The sequence below is a fragment of the Lingula anatina genome, chromosome 4 (genome assembly GCF_051362555.1).
Source record: "Lingula anatina isolate TDL-2025a chromosome 4, LinAna3.0, whole genome shotgun sequence".
Classification (NCBI taxonomy): domain Eukaryota; kingdom Metazoa; phylum Brachiopoda; class Lingulata; order Lingulida; family Lingulidae; genus Lingula; species Lingula anatina.
Genome location: NC_141770.1, coordinates 7,442,131 through 7,464,274, shown reverse-complemented (window position 1 = coordinate 7,464,274; position 22,144 = coordinate 7,442,131). Strand labels below are relative to the sequence as shown.

Sequence of the window (22,144 nt, the reverse complement as noted above, 5' to 3'; positions counted from 1 at the left end):
AGGCAAGAAATCTTATTTGTCTCGTTTTCTTTCATTTTAATGTAACATTAAGACATAAGTGTTGGCGCACAAAACGAAAGACAACCAATGAAAATAGTTACCATGTGGCGTGTAAATACTTTTGTTTTTTATTGTTTGTTGTCCGTTTTGTGAGCAAACGCCTTATTCTTACGGTATAACAGGGGCGTAACCAGACCTTTAAAAATTGTACGCACAGATTTTTAAAATTCCCAGCACGTAAAGCAAAATGTAGACTGACGCAACAGATGAAGGACAGTGTAATCACGGCATATGTACCACACATCGCAGCTTAATTTCCTTTAATAATAAAATTATCCTTTAACTCAAAAATATTCTCGCGATTTAATTAAGTTTCAATGTTTTAATTCACCCAGAACGGTATATCTATTTAAAAGGAGGCTAACTGAAACATCAACTTTGGGCACTGAACGAACTGCAGTTTAGGCTGCATTGTCTGCTTGTATCAAACTCAATTCTGAATTATGTTGTGGCACTGTTGTTTGGTGTGAAACACTGATCATATATTGGAGAATGCATTTTTCGTCGTGATGGAGAAACAGTGATAATTCATTAGAAAGCTGTGTTTTATATATTTAATCACTCTCTTAAAATGTTAAAACAAAAGGATTGCACCTGCTGACTGTCTTGTTAATTAAAAAGTTATCACTGAAAAATATAAAACAGTTTGATTGCACATGCGTTTTCTCATAATTCATTTAACAACTATTTTAATTATCTATTCATTGTAAGAATGACACCGTTTTTTGATGCAACACATGAGTGAGTATAAAAGCGACAGTCTTTACTCAAAAGCCATGTGAATTCTTCTGTGGCCTGAGCAGTCAAAGTCCTTAAGAACCTGGTCTATGTCTATCTTGAACTCTCTGTGAACACGTAATAGTCCCAATGACGACAATCGTTTGTCGGACATGGTAGATCTTAGATATGTCTTTAGACGTCTCATAGCGCTAAATGATCTTTCTGCTGTTGCTGTCGACACTGGCATAGTAAGAAGAATCTTGAGGATCCTATGAATGTTGGGGAACAAACCATAACTTGCTTTCACCGCATCCTCTAAGTCCACCCCAGTGATGTCCCCCGTGTTCACGGCTTGTCGCCAGAGCTCCAACTCAATGTCCGCATTGTAATCGAGGACCAGGCCATATTCCGACTTTATTTGCGTCCATTCTTCGTCGGTCAGGTTGGACAGACGCTGTGGGATCAAACTCTGTGCCAACAGTCGTGGGAAGGAAGTGCAGAGACGGGTCGAAATCTCCGAAATCACATGGTCAGCAAAAGGGAGGAATGCATTGACACGCCAGTAGTCTTTGGGAGATGCCGCCGGTGCATTGTTTCGGTGGATTTGCCTCGCTGCTCTCCTGGGGACAGACACCTCTATGTCATGTTGGGGAGCAAACTCCACCATTTCCCCCCACACCTCGTCGAAGAAGCCGTTGTCCCTTTTCTCCTGATAGAGATCGCGCAGTCTTGTCGCTTGGGAAGATGCCTGAACCAGATCACAGTCTGTCAGCTGGAGCAGCTTGCACAGAGGGACAGTGTACCGGAGTAGCCGATGCGCGATAAAAAGAGGGGCGACGAATTCGAAGCTGTCCATAGCCCGGAAAAGCCCTGCCGCCGTAGTTGATGTTTTGATGTCTTTATCTTTTTCCAGTTCCATCAGCGTGTCCTGAACCTGCCCGAACCTTCCAATGAGAGTGCCCAAGCTTTCCTCTCTCTGGCTCCATCTCGTTGGACAGAAGTTTTGAAGACGCGTGGAGGTGTCGTCGCCATAGGATCGGTAGACGGAAAGTCTCTTTGGTGATGCAGTGATAAAGAACAAAGCCTGAAATATTAATAAAAAATAACATAAGAGACGGAATTCAAACACATTTTTTACAGGAGGAGTGATAGACTGCAAGTCTCTTAGGTGATGCGTTGATGAAGAATAAATCCTGAAATACCGACAAAAAAACAAGAAATTTTTAAGTTATCTTAACTGTGACTAGCAAAAGTGTGTTTGACGCAGAAATATCCTGAATTTATGAACAAAATAAAGGATTGATTAAAATCCAGATGGAGATATGTTCATGAGCTGTCAACCCTTTATACTTAAATTGTATTTAAGTTTTAAATATTATTTAAATTACCTCGCCAACTGTGGTATATAAGTTGCGTATCGGAAGGATGTTGCAACTATGGCCGATTGCTAGGTTAAGGTTGTGGGACTTGCAATGGACATACTGTGCCATGGGGTACTCCTGCTGGATCCTTGCTTGAACGCCCTTCACCTTTAATAAATCAATAAAAAAGGAATGAATAAATGAAAAACGAAATGATTGATTTGTTAATAAAATAAATAGATGAATAAATAAATGTTAAAAATGAATAAATAAATAAATAAATAAATAAATAAATAAATAAATAAATAAATTAATTAATTAATTAACATCTCACATCTAGTTAAATTCACAGACATTTTAAAATACTGTTCTGGATTATTCTTTTGTTATATAAAAAACAGTAAAAAGATACCTTTCCACTCATGTTTCCAGCTCCGTCGTAGCCCTGCCCGACGAGATTCTCAAGGTCGAGGCCCAAGTCCATGATGGTAGATTTTACAAGACCAGCTAAAGCTTCACCGGTTGTTGCCACTTAACTCTCTTAAAGGCGCTTTCCATTCTTTGGACGGTCTAAACCTTGAAGTAAGGACTCCAAGTCTGTCGCTGTTAGACAGTGGCTGACTCATCTTTCCAATGTCGAGGCTAGCTGCAGTAGGCTCATGTGAAACAGTTTTTTGCTGCTTTGACAACGGCTCTGTCTCTGCTGTTTCTGCTGTATCGCCAGCGTCGTCCCGTGCACGTTTGCGCCAGTTATCCTGAGTTTTCGTTAAAAAATCTGAACAACAGTTGATTGTCGCAATATCATTACGCTTTCTTGCGATCCACTTCGTGATATCCATGGTCATCTCCACGATCAAATTACTAAGCATGTAACTTAAATATTGAATACGGTATCATCCAGCTGACATGCGGGTGCATGACTCCCAAAAACAACCAATTATATGACACGACAGAGCTCTGATACATTTTAGTTTAATTGTTTGTTTGTAAAAATTGCCCATGTCACCCTGTTAGTTTGGAGGACTAAGCTGGATCAAGTTCGTGTTAAAATTCTTTGAAGCTTTGCAGGAAAAATTATTCCTTTGTTTCTCCAGCTCCTTATTTAACCTGGTGTCCAGATTTTATCTTGTGCCCCCAGGTCTGCGAGAGCTGCATGCTCTTTTAAAATAACGCACAGGTAGATTTTTACCTGAGATAAATATCGCCAGCGGAGTGCGTTCTGTACTCTCAAGACAAAAGCCATGGGAGTGTGGAAGGCCACTTACCCTCAAATTAAGAGGTAAAGGGAAGTTCCAGTTAGATGGACGATTAAGATAGGACTTGTATAGGCAACAGGCATAGTTTACCTCTATTTAATAAAAGTATGCAAGACGGGGTGTCAGAACAATGGTGCGTATGCAATTGATACAGAGGATATGTAAATACAGGTGACTTTAACTCGCAGAAGATTTTTGATTATATTCCGTGAAAAATACACTAAATTTATATAAAATATTATCATGCTTGGCCAAAAAAAATTGTACGCACAGTGCGTCTGTGCGTATGCCTAGTTACGCCCATACTATACAACATTACAATAAGAAGGAAAAGCAGGGCAAGTAAAGATTTTTGTCTTGAAACCGTTTGTTGAAATAGTTTATATGATACATACGTCACTGATACATACGTTACCAAATAATGTGAAGGTATTGTTTTCTAATTTCATTGTTTGTTCTCTGTTGTCGCGAGTCTGTGGTTGCGTGCGACGTTGTATATGTGCGCATGCATGTTATTACGTCGCTCATTCTTCTTTGTTACGTTAAAATGATACATACGTTACCATAAAGCGTGTAAATATTATTTATTCTATTTTCATTGGTTGTCTCTCCTTTTGTGCGCCAACACTATTTTAATGAAACACAAATAAAAGACATAAGTGTTGGCCCACAAAGCGAAAGAAAACCAATGAAAATAGAATAAATATTTACACGCTTCATGGTAACGTATGTATCGGTAACGTATGTATCATTTTAACGTAACAAAGAAGAATAAGCGACGTAAAAACAAGCGTGCGCACATATACAACGTCGCACGCAACCACAGAGTCGCGACAACAGAGAACAAACAATGAAATCAGAAAACAATACCTTCACGAATGATGCGTAACTCAGTAAACTGATTCTTATGTGATTTGTTTTTTCTAAGAAGCATATTTGGGTTCATATGTACTGCTGCATAAAAATTAAAATGTTAGATATACATGTACAAACCTTAGTCGCCACAACTCTAGTGTTAAATATTTACAGTGCTAGAGCAATAGGCAACAGTATGTTTTAATTGGGATGCTTTAATAATAAAAACCTCATTTATTTGGGATGAAGGTCTATAGATGGACAAAACAAAATGGTTTGTTTGTGCAATAACCTGATGATAACGTTTAGATTGCGTTAAGCCGCATCGTGTCTTCTCTAACACAATCCCACAGTCAGTGCTATTATTATGTAAACCCGGTGAGCATTTTAGTGAGAGGTATTCAGATAGGACCAAGGTCAGAAGGAAGAGGAAGAAGCTTCACGTGCCACATCACCACAATGTCCACACGTAGACTGAAATTTTGGCACTGAGAACTGATGTATTTTGTTGTAAGTACTGTATAGATGATATAAGACAACACTGATAGGTTTATGTTGACGATATTTTATCAAAAAGTATGCATTTCCCACTTCAGACGTAATGGCTCTTGGATATATTTCATTGACATGAATGCTGAAATGAGCTTGGAAAGTTTAATAACTTTTTATATTGCTTTTTCCAGAAGAAAAGTATTTGCTCATAAAGAAGTGAGAAGATTATCCCAGCCGTCCAAAGGTCTGAACGCGTTATTCCGTCTTAAACAAAGCAAGACGACAAAGCAGATAACTACCAGTACATTCTCAGCTCCCAATGGGTGCCTTTTTTGTGACGGCGGCTTGTACACATGTATCCTGTTTATTAAAGTTAACTGACAATAAACAAGTGGTTTTTAAGAGAACTAACCCCGACCAGTAAAGCAAATGTATATTTGCTGGGCAATGTCGACCTCCCTTGACTTCATTTTTTCCTGATTTCAATTTCAATTACATACCGTCCTTGATATTATAATCTGAAATGAAATGTTTCCATTAAGTGTTTGGTTTTAAAAAGTTGAGCTAAAGTGTCAGCATTCGGATTACGAAATTATTTAAGTGTGGATGCATTGGAATAAAGTAATTGGTAGAATCATTCTGAAAAGGTTTTAATAAGCACATGTAGCAATAAAATGCTGAATTTATATCACACTACCCACAAAATACGCAAAATAATGTAAAACTAAGAAAGTCAAAAACCAAACAAGTTTGTTTATATTATTATGTATTTCACTTTGTCAGATCCTTAGATATTGTTATGAATTTTGTTTAATTTATTTCATTTTTCATTTAATTTCAGTGCCTCGTAACAACCGTCTACGATGAGATTGGACGCACTCCCAGAAAAGACATCAGATTCGTGTTAGCCAGCGCCTGCACCCATGTCAACGTTGTCTTGTGTGTCGAAGTTTTGCGTATAGTTTTGACTTGCAGTTAAAGTTAAAACTTGCAGGGTTGACATTTGATTTGGTTTGAAATGTAATATTTGCTTTGGGTTGTAATATTCTGCATCAAAGCGTGTATCAAATGAAGTGCAGCGTGTAACAAATGTTTTATTCATGGAACTTCTGATAAAATGGACCAAATCCAAGGGTCAACTCTGCACGTCGCTGATTTATTATTATACATATGTAAATAGGTTGCAGTACAGCACTCTATCTGCACACGATGTTTTTATCATCGTTTAGAATCTTTTGTTCATAACCTCCAGTTCTCGAACCTGAAAAGACACTTTGAAATTATCCTAAAACAAAAAAAGTGCCTTGCTTAAGTGATCTAAGAAAATAAAATTAATTGTTGTAAAACAATCATTATGTGATGTGCAGGTAGAGCGCTGTAGTGGTATGACCGGTTTAATGTTTGATTGTAAAATTGTGTGGGCAAATATGTAATAAGACGCTTTGTTATGCACTCGAAAATACATTTTTATTCATATTGAATTGGATATGGATACAAATATTGATTTTAATGAAGTTAACTTAAAAAAAATTAGTAGACTCGTGCGTAAAATGTATACAGGAATCTTTTCTTGGAAGGATATTTTACAAGAATCTTTTATTGGAAGAAATGACCGAGATATAAAACTACAATAAGCTGTTAACACTGTAATCCAAATTATGACACTTTAGAATTATCGGAAGTATGAAATTATGAAATGTGCTCAAGTTATTACAGAATTGCCTACACGTATTAAAACAGGCCTTTCTAAAATTATGGATATGACGCATGGTAAGAATAAACTTCCTTTGGTTCCCGCTGTTTTGTATGTCTGATCTGTGATAGACCCATAGTTTTATTGCTGGGAGGCGGTAGAAATGTTTTTGTTTTCAGAAAATCAAACCAGGGGTTGGGTCGTTTTTTTTTTCGAAATTTATATGTTTTGGTTATTTAAGAAGGAAAATTGGCTTTTTGCCTTCGTTACAAAGCGGAATTGTTAAGAGAAACAAAGTGTTTTATTTTGGCATCCTTTGACAATTAAAGTGTACGTGCAGGACTGGCATTTATCGTATCCTTTAATAACTTGAAAATCCTTATCATATTCTTATCGTTAACTACAGTTGTCGCAAAACTTTTTTTTTTTGGGGGGGGGGGGGGAGGGGGTATCGGTATTTCCTAGTAATTTGACGAACTTTTGTAGACTGTCAACTTTTGCCAATCCTCTAAAAACAAAATAAAATCTTTATTGAATTAACATAAAATCTGCATACGTATCTGTTTTTATATTTGGTACATTGTAGTTTAGTGTATGATTTGGCCAGTTAATTGCCAATTTACTGAATTATTGTTTAAAATCCTTTGTTTTGTTGCATTTGTCTAATCAAATGTGAAAAATCAAAATTTCATCAGAAAGATGACACTTTGATTGGTAAGGCTAAAAGTTTAATAAAAAATAGGAAGTTCAGTGTTTTATTTAATGCTGATCTTGTACTTGGCACTTTCTTTATTCTATATTTCGGTCGGGATCAAGGAGTGATTGAGAACAAAAGGCCTGATTAGGTGCCAGTCCTGCACATGCTGTTGGGTTATTTTTGCTGAGTGTTTCTGAATCACTGAGCACAAGTGACCGTATAGTTATTTTAAGTAAACTTGTTTTTGCATAACCTTTTTAATTTTGTTTACGTAATATTGTATAAAATGACTATTGACTAGGATAAGGTTGTAAACTGACCATGTCTTCATGCTGTTCTTGATTCGCACGGCGCATAAATTTGTTCCTATTTTAAGATTTAAAGAGAAGAAAAACATATTTATTTATCTATGAGAAAGCATTCATTAAATTTACAGAACTGAATAATGTTTGACTGCTGTTTGGTGTTGTGTGTGATCATCAGCATGGGGACATACAGTTAGTTGTGGGGTCAGGAGTGTGTACCCGCGTGCGGGGAGAACGCTTACATGAGATCATATGCATTTTGAATTTTCTATACTGTTACCACCCTTGAATTTGGATAAAAAATGTCCCTAGAGAAATTTTGGATCAGTCACAAGACAAATACATCAAATTCAACTTTGAAAGATGGATGTAAAAAACATCGTCAAATCTTCAACTTTCTCTTTTAACTCTGGGCAAAAACCTGAGAATTTCATGTTCTGGTCAGTATTATGTCGTCTTGAATGCAGTGTTCTTGAGCACTTTTTTAAAACCAAAATGATTGATCTTGAGCGACAATATTCAAAATGTATATAATCTCCCACACATTTAGTTGTAGATAGTTGTATTTAAGATTAATTTATATCTCAAATTGCGCAGTCGTTATGAAAATTACTTTTTATGTAGAGCCAAAACGTAATGTTTGGAATTTGCATACATCTGTATGGTGTAGTTGTTTGTATTTGTTATAATAAACGTACATAAAAGTTGTAATAGATGATGTGCAAAATGTCTCATGTTTATTCTTGACTTTCTTTTCTTCAGCTCGACTTGAACCTTTGGTTTTCAACTCCTAGCTCGTCCTTTTCTACTTCTTAGTCTGTCGCCTTACCTACTGAGCCACTGTCTCAGTTCGCGTTTTTCCTCATTCGTATGATCCTCTTATAGTAGTTTGAATTGTTTATTTGGGTTTATTTTTGCAAAAGGTAATTTGCTGGGACCTAGAAGCGCCAGGAATCGAACTGGGGACCTTCTGTCTCAGAGGCAAGCGTGTTACCTACTCCTCTAAGTGTTCCAACCCACCCTCCCCGGGTAGACGTTCTTCTTATAGTAAGCAAATAAAATTTCTAATAGCACCCCTTTGTAATTCCAAAGTGCCCGAGCCAGGAATCGAACCCCAACCCCAGGCTTTCACTGAGCCATGTAGCCATCAGTAAAAACACTAAGACATTTTGTATATTCAATAAGTGTTTTATTAAGAGCAATACAAATTGCTTTTATGTATTCAAATATTTATAAAACATATACCTGTAAAATATCATCGTCTTCAGTCTTTTTATTACTACAAGTTAAAAAGCGTTTAGTATCTAAAAGAATATTATGATATTATAGTATAATATTATGATGCCTGCATTTAAATTCACTTGCAGGTGTAAAAAATATAACATTCTTATATATTCGACTTGACAAATAAACTATTTACCACACTAATGGTCTTATGTTTGTTCTTAACGACAAAAACAAAACATTTCAACTTCTTCAATAAAAAATAAATAAAATAAAATAAAAAGGTGGATCTAGTCTCCGCCCTCCCCGAGGAGAGAGACCCATTCTGGACTCACATGATCAAGTCCTCAAAATACTCCATCTCGCTCCAAATGTCAACATCTGACCCCTTTAAAATGTCCTGGATCCGCCATTGTTTTTTTTTCTATATAATAATGACAATTATGAGATTTTTATTAAATGCTCTGTTTAAAATTGCACGCTTTTTTCAGTCAAACACTTATTGTTGGGAGCAAAAAACGGATACGCACTTTCGTTATGTTTGGCAAAAAAAGTGTCAAAAGTCCTACATAAAATATATATATATATATATATATATATATATATATATATATATATATATATATATATATATATATATATATACACAACGTTTATACTAACAGCTATTGACAAACTGGAAAGACTAATGAACATTAGATAGTAAAGTGAATATGAAATAAAAAAAATTTCCTTGCAAAAACTACTTAGAGAACAAACTACATGTTCACTTATGAAATTTGGGCTAAAATCCAATGGGCAGATCACGATATTTCTCATATTTCCTATAGTCTACTACATCCATTTTCAATTAGAAAACAAACTACATTTACATGAAATCATGCTTAAAATCCAAGGGACAGATAACGATTTTTCTCATATTTCCTACATCTATTTTCAATTCGAAAAAAAACCTTCTGAACATAAATTCGAATAAATTCGAATGTACATCAATAATTTCTGCATCATCTGGTCGATAGAATGATGCTGTTAAGACAGAATTGCCGAAAACAGTTAAATTTGGAAAATAAAGCAATTTTCATTCCCATAAATGTATTTGTTCAACAGATTAATGGCAGAAAACATATATTTCAGGATAAAACGTGTACATATTTTACATTGTAAGAACTACGTTCAGAGATAAGTAAAACACGAAAATAGTGTCTTTTCCATCATATGAATGGTATTTACATGTACGAAATCAGCTTTTCAAGAAGGGATTTTTCTCAAATAGAAACGAAATTTCTTAATTCTACATACTTCACCTGAGAAATAAAATAATCGATCTTGATTCGTAAAATGGCATCTCTTACTCAACAAGACAGCAAATACTCACATTTCAAGAGACGATAATCCTTTTTTTCCTTCTGAACATTGAAAGAAAGACACACAATGAGCGTAAGTCGTCTCATTTTTTATTTCAGTACATTTAGAGAATGAGACTGAAGTTTACTAAAAACAGAAATTAAGAATTCGACACCGGACTTGTAGAATTTATAAATGGATTTGATAATGTGTTCATTGGTGATTTAGGTGAAATTGCTGAATATTACATAAAATTTGTGTATTTTAGCGTACTTTATTCTCATCCAAACTAGAAAGTCACCCCCTGCTGTCTTGCTGAAGAATACCACAAATAGTACCATTTCACAAATGTCACGTGTGACAAACTTAACACTACGATAGTATACAACATACTTCAATACAATAAAGCAAGTTTTTAACTGATGACCATGTTTTCTGATATATCATTACGTTTTAAATATGTTACATATAATTAGCAAATCACCTCAAATTCCTGATGCCATATTGATATAAAAAAACGTAAAAGATTCCTGTGGACAGAGCCTTTTCAAACCCGTTCAGAACAGCATTTCGGGTCATCAGTTCGCCCCTTATGTCTTGAAAGGTTGATCTTATAACATGTCACGCAGAAATCAATACAACTACATTTTAGCTCACACATTTTATTGAAATGAAATGTTAAATCTTAATTTACGAATCTTGCCAATATTCGAAATGGAAGTGTATTACTATATCCCCTTAATACTTGAATTATGTTCTTTACTTAGGAAATGGATGTTTGTTACTATACCTATGACATATTCTATAATTCCACTACCAACCACTCACTAAATATCAACATGTCAATTGCCAGACTCTCACAAGACATTTCACAGCATTTTCCCCTCCTTGGTCATTTCTCACAGTAAACTTCCACTGCCACTACTATTTCTACCGACAAAGTTCAAAATACTTAACATGAAGTGCAACTGCATCTTTGTTTTATGAGACTTGATGAGATGAAGTTGAAGGAGGAAATAAATTGTACGTGGGGAAAATGTTGGGAAATGTTCAAGACCACTTTAAAGCGACCTGGTGTCAAAACAATTTTCAAAAATAAATCACAATTAACTTATCACCAAATACCTAACATTGATTTCTTAAAACGTTATATTAATATGGCTGAAATTACGATATTCGTATACTTAATATCTAAGCCGCCTTCGCTCCACTTCCTGATCACTCAGCACTGAGGCAGTGACGTCTCCTTCCAGGCTGTCCATCCCATTACATTCATGGTAGGGGAGGTGGCAGGCTGAAGTGGCCGCCTTTTCTTTTCAACTCTCACCAATATTTCACGGATGGAACTTCATTTGTACTTTACAACATTAAAAATGCATTGCACGACGTTTGTGTTCAGTATATTTTAAAAAATGCCAGACGAAAATTAACTTCAGATCCTTATCAACCCCAAATTGAAACGACATTATGTGGGTCACTGGCTTTCTTGATATGACTCAATAAGGTCCACTGATTTGAATATCTGAGCAGTTTTTGCTATGTTTGACCAAAGAGACCTTACGATAGAGACTGCATTGTTTTGATTCTGATGCTGTCTCAACCATGATTGTGACGGATTCCACAAAATATCACCTCATTGTGTTAGTGAAGACATAACGCGAGGCGGGGAGGGGGGATAAAAAGTTCATAAAGAAATTACCTAGTAAGCTATTGAAAATGACAATATGATATTTTAGTTAAAATTAGATGTCGACGAACAATTCAAAAGAATTCAAAAGGAAATATGTTGAAAAAAAAACTACACAAAAATGATGGGGGGAGGGTATGGATGATGGTAGCCTATAAAAGGTTTGGGAAATTGAGTTTTGAGTGCGTTCGGGTGTTTACCAGTGTCCTTTAACTTTAACACACCAGGTTATACAAACTTTTACAACTTTTGCCTCTAAAAAAACCTGTTCAGATTTATTTTTTCTACTTATGTAACTAGGCCTACCCTATGTTTCAACTATAGTAATTCACAAAGATGGACTTCGAATTCCAAGATGACGTCTAATGAGAAAGAGCGCCATTACTAAAAACGCAGCACTCGAAAATAAACTGGCAAATCGTCAACTCTACGAAATGAACTAAAATCAAAATAAGTTCCAGCAAATGTTATGCTGACGTTATGCGAGAAAATCATCGTGGCGTTATAATTTAGCGCTGATTTACTCTATCAAATTCTTCCTCTGAAATGTTGTCCCAATGAATAAAATTGAAGCTTACATACTTGTCTGTCATGTCTTGAAATTGAAATTTTAAAAGATTAAAATAGAAAGAAATTATAGGCATTTTTCATTGAAATTAGCGTTTTCACACACAAGCAACGTAATGGCGCGTGAAAAAACGACGTAAAATCTCTACGCAGTGTCGACAGAATTTACGTGAAGTCAAATTTTGCTATTTTTGAACTACACAAACTGTCGGCGATGATCACATTAAGTATGTTTGCCAACTTGCACGAAATGTTGCACATTTTCATTTATGTATTAGGGCCTATTTGTGCAATTATCCAGAATACATCAGAAAACATAAGAAATGCTAATGAATGGGATTTAGTGCTTTTGCAGAACTATCCCCATAGGTAATGGGCTAAAAAAGAGAGTTGTACAGATTGCGGTTTGAAGGACAGAATGATAATTTGCTTTTTAAATTAAGAAAAAATGAATTTTTTTTCGAAGTGAGATATTTGAGACTTCATAAAGAAATCTCAACAATGTTTCAAAAATGTTCCAGTAAAAGAAAGCTAGGCTAACGACCTGAGTGTCACCTCTACCTGAGGTGTGCAATAAGCTGAATCCCCGATGAAAGCAACATAACGGAGACTGAAACGGAGCGCAAAAATTGTCTTGTTTTAATTATTGATTAAAACAGGCTGTTAGTATGACCAAGCTGATGAACCTCTTGAAACATTGAATGTCTTGAATTGGAATATAATAAAGTTCTTAATTGCAGATTTGATTTTCCTGTATCATTTTGTGTAGTTAAAGCATTCTACTATAGCAAACTGCTAACAACACATTTCTAACCGAGGCGTTATTTTCCTAAGCATAAAAGTTAATTGTGTGTGTATGTGTGTGTGTGTGTGTGTGTGTGTTTCGGGGTGGGGGACGTAGGTCTTGCGCGGGAATGTTCCTCTCTGGCAATTGTCCATGTTGACAGGTAGGCCTATGTAATGGTCAGGGAGAATAGAGGAAGTTGAGTTACAACAGTGATTATGCTACAGTATTTGACCTCAAACTTTCTCAACATGACTGTGACGTTGTCCATGAATTTCATCATATTGTGCTAGTGAAGACAGTGATAAATGATAGAGGGCGCTGATATGATCATTTTTCTTATAATATCTTCGGAGTCTCATAATAATTTTTTTAAATACTCGGAACTTTTTCTACTGAATTCACTCATTTCAAAAGTGTCCATATGTCATTAATTTCATTTATATGAAAAAAGAGTTCCAAATAACAGTGGTAATCGTACTTGAGGCCCCTGCAGGCGATGTTTTTTTCTCTGGAAATTCACGTAGAGACGTTGTCCAGGATCAAGAAGCTATCTCTATCTAAGAAGCTAATTCCTTGTAAAATTTTACCTGTATATAATAACACGCTTTATATTAATGATCATGGACCTATTTGATCAATACTTTCATCAAGCTTTATTATTTTCTTATTATTTTCTTAAAAATTCCAGTCCTGGGGGAATTTGTCCAGTGCGGACGGCTCCTACAATTTCTTTGTAGAATAAAAGATTGATAGATATCAATCAAAGCTGTCAAATTTGACAGTTTGAGTAAACATACGTCAATCACATCCATACCGCCAAAGAACTTTTATCTCCTGTGATTGATAGGTGTCAATCAAAGCTGTCAAATTTGACAGCTCGATTGACGGTTAGTTAAACAAACGTCAATCACAATCATCCTGCAAAGGAGCTTTTACCTCCTGTGATTGAGAGGTGCCAATCAAAGCTATTAAAAGTGGAAGGCTTGATTGGCAGTTATTTAAACAAACGTCAATCATTATACTGGTGATCAAGTATAGCTGTCGAACAATGAAAACGCCGTAGAGAGCGGACTGTCTACAAGATTTAAATAAGAAAATTAAAATATAGGCAAGACAAGGTAAAATAACTATTCGGGCGTCAGCTAGTTGAGTGATTAAAGATATACAATATATAAGAAACTAAAGACTTAATGTGTTCATCATATTTTAGTCACATTCTGTTTATAATAATTGACTTTTGTGAAACTGCAGGGAGGAAATAATTTTCACTCCATTTGCAGCATTTTTCTTTTCATTTTTTCTTTTCTTATCTTTCTTTCATTCTTTTTTATCTACATATTTACATGTATTATTTATATATTTATATAGTAAGTTAGATTTTTTTATTTTTCGTTTATTTGTTTGCTTGTTTCCAAAAATATGTTTCATATAATTTAGTTCGGCCAGATTTTAAATTACATTATTTCCCTTCGTTAGTGTAACATGGGTTCCGCACAACGCTGTGGTAAGACTTTGTGGAGTTGGTTGAATTAGTGGCGTACACGATCACAGAGAACCTCTCCCCTGAAATTCTAGTGAAATTCAACATGCCAAGTGACCAGCCCGAGGTTTAATAGCCACGATGGGTCGCTCCACTTGGAGAATTCGTTTTTGGCTATAAAAAGAAATAAGCGTCACAACCACTTCCCACATGAGAGGGGTATTTTCGAAGTGGATATGATCACAGCGGTGAGATAGAACCAAAATAACTGTTATTTACATACAGCTTGGACCTAAATATCTCTATTTAGGTCCAAGCATACAGCTATCGATATGAAACTTTAACATCAAATAAGACAGTTTGAATACTTTTCCTTCCGTTCTTCCAAAAGAGAGCTTTACAGGAAAATAACTAAAGCTTATTCATATTCAAATATAAACAGGAAATCATTATCTTAAAGTGAAAGCCGTTCTGACTTTTGACAGGCATTAGGTACTGCAGGCCCGTAGCCATCAATTTCAAAAGGGGGGTTCTTTTTCTGAAAAAGTGGACCTTTTTCTGTAAAAACTTCATGCACCTACACATGTAGATCAATTTTTACCCAGAGTGGACCTTTTCCCAGCAAAAAGGGCGGTTCTTTCGAACCCCCCGAACCCCCCTGGCTCAGGCCTGTACTGTATATAGAAAAACTCAAACGTTTACTCAATTTTTCAACTTTCTCGTTTTACTTTAAATTTTAAAAAATCAGTGTCGAAGCAGTGTATTTGTTTACCGCGCCAACCTCCGGACGTCACTATTGAGTAAATAAATGTATAGACATGTGCAATAAACAGATATTATTTACAGTTTAGGGTGCCGTGTTTTAATTAAAAAGTCTCGGTCTTACATTTCTATACTAGCAGGGAGTTTTTTAGTAATGTTAAAAATAAGCCCAAGCTACGCTTGCGGTTGGAGATTGTCGGCAGGAGGACTGTTCAGTTTAGATGTTTAGAAGATTGAGAGCAAAGGAAAGAATTTGAAATCCAAAAGAAATTGCAAGTCTGTTCTGCGCCAGTATAGCTCTGTAGTCCCACCTTGCTGAGGGACACACTTTACTTTGTAATGGAGATTCTAAAGACTAGGGGCGGATTGAAGCCGTATTCTGGGTCTTCCGGGAGACGGTCAGATGTTCAAGTTGTTAAATTGACGGGTATCTAATTTTTTTCTGTCGGAAGACGGTCAAAAATGGATGGATCAACACATATTATTTGGAAGACTGTCAGAAAATATCTCTGACTCCGCCCCTGATTACCCACAAGAGGAAAATAGATAAATAATAAATAAATACACGATAATAAATTGAGTTCGCAGTAATACATATGTTAAATCCCGGTTCAAAATAGATAATAATTAGAAGTATTAAAAACCACTTTAAAGATAATGTATTGGCCGTTTTTATACACACTTTGCTTTTCTGTGACAATATTCGATGGTTTCGTTTGGTGTGTTCAGCTTTGACTTGCTCTGTCATTTTCTTATCTGCATTAACTGAAACTTTGAGTGGTGAAATGAACCCAGTGTAGTTTCTTCCAGTAGTAAGCACATTCTCAGTTTCTACTCTATATTTTTTTTAAATCATCAGCCTGTGATGCAAAAAAACGAAATTTAGAGAAAGCAGACGCGTTTATTATGAGTATCTCCATTCTTACGATTTCGGTTTAGAGATATTCTGTAAGTTATCATTCTTGCATAAGAAAGCACTCTTTCAGTCTGACCTTAAAAGTTTCCAAAACTAATAAATAAATAAATAAATAAATAAATAAATAAATAAATAAACAAATAAATAAAATAAAATAAAAGTTATTTCCATTTACATCACACATACCTAACACTGTATTTCTTTATTTCTATATGATAAGGACAGTAGGCTGAGAAAAATATTTGCAGGGGCGGGTGGGGGGGGGATAGGAGTTTATTCCTCCCCCCACCCCGCCCTTACATTTTCAGCCACGTCAGTTATTAGCGGAGAAGAGGATGATGGGCCCTGTTCATTTCTTTACCACTTTACATATTTATAAACAAGTTCTTGATATATTGCATCGAGAACCGAGACCCCAGTCAGTCGATGGCCAACTTCAAGTGAGTGATTTTTTTCGTTGCCCCCAACCCCTTCTCCTACTCGGCGATTCAATGTTTGCACTGATGTCATATTTGCCTGCAGCTTGACAGACGAGACACTTACTTGGCATGGAACACCCCCTGACGTATTTTACTGATAAGGTTGGACCTAGAGGAGTGGTCAGGAACCCATTACAGAGAACGACTTCTCATTGTCCTTGTTCATCCCCTAGCTTCAGGTTAAACATACCATATCTCATAACATTGGTTTATAGTCATGTTATTCAACTGATGTTTTCATTCTTACAAAATCATTTGAATGTGGACAGAAATTTTGCTATTTTACAGAAAGAGCTTATATTGTTATCATGGTGACGATGTGGTAAGTGTGCTTCTAAATGAAATTAGCTAGAGGATTACGTGGGCTTCATTGCGGCAGTTGCCCCTCTCCCAAAATCTGGGCTTCATGAATATTTGAAGACAGTGCACAAAATGATGATTTAGACTAAAACGAATGACGGGGAAAAGACAACAGTAAGCAGAAATTTCGGTATCTTTTATTATTACTTTTAGTGTTGGTGTTTTATTGTAGAAACTGCCCTCACCAACCATTTATTGCTTTATTCGTTTTTATCAACGTATTATGAAGGGCCCAGGAATGTTCAAGTTGGAGCATTGGTACAAGATCTGTAAAAGAAAAAAAAACTAAAGAAAATGGCATGAAGAAGGTCTAGAAAAAAAGGTGTCTGGCAACCCCAGTACACGCTTTACGTATTTCTGTGGGAACAACTCAATTTTTTTCACGAGGAGGGCGCTGTCATCCATCAAGAGAAGACCGGGTGAGGATGATACAGCACTGTTGGACCTGTTCATCTGTTCAGTCTTACCTCTTGTCTGTAGTAAAACGCTATAGTTAAGGCTCAAGTTAAGATTTAATTTCTTTATCCACGTCAATTTAACCGCTTTACGTCGTCTCCAGTATTGATTTTGTCAGCAATGGAATCCGGTAGAATAAAACCGAGACCTCAGTCTAATGTAAAAGCAATAATAATGTAAATAAAACAATCGCCATTTTATTTTAGTAAATTATCTATTTTCGAGATATTCTGATACACGCATCAATGTTTTATATTCATTCCGTCTTTGCGTAGCAGCAGCAGAAGGCTTTAAAGAAGTCCTGTTAAAGCATCATTGTGTGCCCATTGGCTGACTAAACCTGTTGCACCTACCTGCAGGACAGTCTACTTGTTGTGTACCAGTTGTATTGCGGGGATTTTGTCATTAATGAGCAGATATGAAGTACAATGGTTGGACCAGCTCAAGATTCATTTCTTTAGTATCTGTGTAAAAAAGCAATGTTTCGTAATAAAATAAATATTTTGGCGATTGATTAACATTAACATAAACATTAACATTAACCCACCCGTAATGTAAACGTATTCGCTGTAGCCCGTACGACGTTTAAAAAAACGCACGGAAAATCGTATATAATTTCATCGCACAACACCCTTTTCTAATGTAATCTAGGCATAAGAGTTAATTGTGAAATCTGATAACGGAAATAAAATAAAAATTAACTACTCCGGTAGATTTGAGATATCACTTTTTGGTGTTTTTGATATGATAATTCTGCTGAATCTAGAGTATTTTAATCCAAAAACAGTTACGGATGCCTTCAGTCTTGGACATAATAACGTTATTCGTTATGAAGTCCAAGCTTCAGTGTAGTATAGATAGACCGCATCGTAATACATCGTAAATCCTGTCGAAAGAAACCACTAAAAGCAGCACCGTCATCTTTGTTTCTTGTTATGTTAAAGTATTCTACTAGTTTTTTTTTATCGAAAATTCATAATAAAGCCATGCTAACATTCTTACAGGGTTATCACAAAATACACTTAGAACAAAAAAAAACTTATAAAATAAAAGATATCAGGGAGAGTTTCGTCAAGTCTTATGTATAGCCAAAATATAGAAAAGGCCTGTAGATTACTTGTATTTAGATAAGTACACATACTCTTTTCATCAGCGAGTTTCCAAGACAAAGAAATTTAGGTTACAAATGTACGACAACTACAGAAATGTTCATAAAGTATGTCCATGTATGCAATATCATATTTTTAATTAAATCTTAGATGATGTAACAACTTGACTTTGTTTCAAAAAAATAAAAGAACTAAAAAAAACAAATATTGTGAGAATTCTTACTCAAAACTGTTTAAGTTGATCTACCAGGGGCGGATTTAGGCTGTCTTCTGGGTCTTCCAGAAGACGGTCAGATTTTCAAGTTTACATTGACGGGTATCCAATTTTTCATGTTGGAAGACGGTCAAAATTGGAGGATGAATCAACAAAGATAATTTGGAAGACTGTCAGTATATAGCTCTGGATCCGCCCCTGGATCTACCAGTATCTTTTGACAGTATGTCTACCTGTATGTATGGAGATGATATGATATTTGGTAATTTGAGGTAAAATCTTACATAATTTGATGGCTTGAATTTGTTAAGTTTAAAGAAAGGGGAAAATGTTGTGAGAAGTCCGATTCGAGACGGTTTATGTTGATCTTTGTTGATTGTTCTTATCACCTAAGAAATTTAACCTGCTCTCTCTCTCTCCCCTGTGTGTGTGTGTGTGTGTGTGTGTGTGTGTGTGAGGTGTGTGTGTGTGTGTGTGTGAGGGGTGTGTGTGTGTGTGTGTGTGTGTGTGAGGGGTGGGGGGTGGGTGGGTTTGTGTGCGCGCGCTTCTCAAAATCAATTTGCTAAGACATGATAAAAGGAATCTTAATCAATCTTATTGGGGAATTTATGATAACGAAATGTGCAAAAGAACTCAATGTTATTATCTGTTTTGTATTAAGTATTTGTTGGACTGGGCACTACAAGTACCGCTGGACATGGAGAGAGTGCCAACAAGAGAAATGAGGAGCGATTACATTTTGCGGTAATTTTTTCTTTATATCATTTTGATATTCAAAGAAGTATTGATCATTGTAATTGGGAAAGAATGCAAAGCTGGCCAGATGAGTAACAGCTAGTAAGCCGTTGATAACTGATCTCAGGGGCATAGCACCACTGCACGAGTCCCATGTTATATTCAGCAATGTTGAAAAAAAAGTACAGCCTGTTAAAAGATATACATGTACAAACCACTTACAGGTCCAGTTTTATGTGGTTTGAAAACTGAAATAAATATACCGACCGTAGCTGGGGGGGGGGGGGGGGGGGGGGGGGGGGGGGGGGGGGGTTAGGGGGGTTAGGGGGTGTAGATATCCTTATCTTTATTACTTACTATCCTGGTCTATCTTTTAATCAGCGTAGGTGTGCACCACAGGATTACAGTATAACCCAGTGGCAGATATAGGGTGGGTGTCAGGGGGGTCCTGACCCCTTCTTCAGTTTCTGAAAAAAATCAATGGTCCCCTCTTGAAATAAGAATTTCGACTAGCTGAATCGTAGTTATTAACCGTACTATATGGCCCTGTTCGCCCTCTAAAATACCAAACTTTTTCTGGGCCCTTCACCGGCCTCCCACCCCGCGCCAAGAGGAGGGGGGTCGACTTCGCATCCGCGAATCCTGAATCCGCCCCTGTAACCTGTTTGCAATTTTCATTAAAAATAAAAGATATCTTAGGTCCCAGCCTTTTTTTAAATAGCGTACTCAAGTAAGAGCGCCAAAGGAAATCACCTGTAGTTTTTTTCTCTTTTTTATTATTTATTTCAACTACTGCGGCGATAGTGGGTACTCGGGGGAGGGGATCTGGCGCACATGCAATCTTAATAGAGTTCTGATAATTTGACCACAAATCGATCTTCACACATAGATTTGGAGTCTTATTGATCACATGGCAATTTTTTTTTATTATGTAAGGTTCACTTATTGACATGTTCTATTCTCTACGGTACACTGCAGTTGGTGGCAAGCACCACACAAGAGAGCGTCTGTTAAACCCCCTTTACACTAGATGGCGTCTTTTTGCATCCTTTGCGCGACAATAAAACTGGCATCGCTGTGGTCGTGTAGAAAGGAGGCACAAGCATCGCTTTGGTTGCAGAGTGAATGCTCAGTGATCGGCCAGTTGTCATCACGTTAAGTATTTTTTTATTCTCAAACGAGGTCGCACTGAGGGACGCAGAAAGGACGCCGTCCAGTGTAAAGGGGGCTTTAGGGAATCGGCATATTACATTCACAGAATGGAATAATAGTCTATCCATGGACCTAATGAGGTCTCTTAGGTCCATGGTCTATCTAAGAAAATGTGTATTTACTTACACGTTAAGTGTTGTGTAGGGAAGGGGATAGATATCTTTGAGTCTTATTTTTAGTAAATGCAATGAAAGATATTGATATCTCCTTCTCAAAATAAGCAGAATAAACAAATGCTTCAAGGGGGTAATATGTCGGAATTCTTTAAAATTAACAGAGGATGCCGTCAGGGGGATCCCCTCTCACCCTATCTCTTTATTCTATGCGCCGAATTATTGGCGGCGTTTATACGAAACAATGACAATATAAAGGGTATTAATATAGGTACAAAAGAATTAAAAATTTCATTATATGCAGATGACACTACTCTTATACTTGACGGGAGAGAAAAGTCACTGAATGAATGTATGTTTGTCTTGGATACATTTTCGAAGATCTCCGGTCTGCATATTAATCTCTCTAAAACTGAAGTTATATGGATTGGGTCAAAGCGATACTCTAAAGATATCCTCTGCCCAAAATATAGATTATATTGGGGAAAAACTAGTTTCAAAATGCTAGGGATAGAATTTGACGTAGATTTAGGTAAGATAATGAAGCAAAATATGGAGACCAAATTAACTTCCATGAAAAAAATATTTAATCAGTGGAGAGTAAGAAATATTACACCAATTGGTAAAATAACAGTAATAAAAACATTAGCCTTGCCGGTATTGAACCATATATTTATATCGCTCCCAAACCCAGAGGAAAAACAGATTAAAGAATTAGAAAAGTGTCTTTTTTCTTTTCTCTGGAATAATAGGCCTAAACCTGATAAAATTAAAAGAAATATCATTATAAGAGATTATAAAGCTGGGGGCTTGAGGATGGTAAGCGTGAGGCATTTTATAAAATCGTTAAAAATTCCATGGGTAAGAAGACTTACATGTATGTTCGAAAATAAAGAATGGAAAAATATTATATCTAAATATGTAGACACTGAAAAACTAATCACATCTGGTACAGAATATATCTCAAAATCTTGAAAAACATAAAAAAATAGATTCTGGGTTGATGCCTTAGCAGCCTGGAAAGAACTCTGTGGTACAATAATGGCCAATAAAATGAAGGATTTTGGTAACATTCCAATCTTTCTTAATGAAAATATACTTATTGGAAATAAACCTGTCCTCTATACATCGTGGTATGACAAAAACATTAGATTTGTTAATGATCTACTCCCAGACTCTGGAGAGTTCTATGACTTCACTGCGTTCAGGGTTATCCACGGTATTGACACAAATTTTGTCGAATACCATGGAATTATCTCA

General features: G+C 36.1%; 1 protein-coding gene across 1 annotated transcript; it reads right to left on the bottom strand.

Annotated features, from left to right (window-relative positions):
- Positions 1-206: 206 nt before the first annotated feature.
- Positions 207-3,627, bottom strand: LOC106152264 (52 kDa repressor of the inhibitor of the protein kinase). The gene is made up of 3 exons (XM_013525784.3): positions 2,554-3,627; positions 2,169-2,309; positions 207-1,864 (listed from the first exon to the last, which is right to left on the bottom strand). The coding sequence occupies exons 1-3, from the start codon at positions 2,623-2,625 to the stop codon at positions 824-826; spliced, it is 1,254 nt and encodes a 417-aa protein (XP_013381238.2). The 5' UTR covers positions 2,626-3,627; the 3' UTR covers positions 207-823.
- Positions 3,628-22,144: the final 18,517 nt, after the last annotated feature.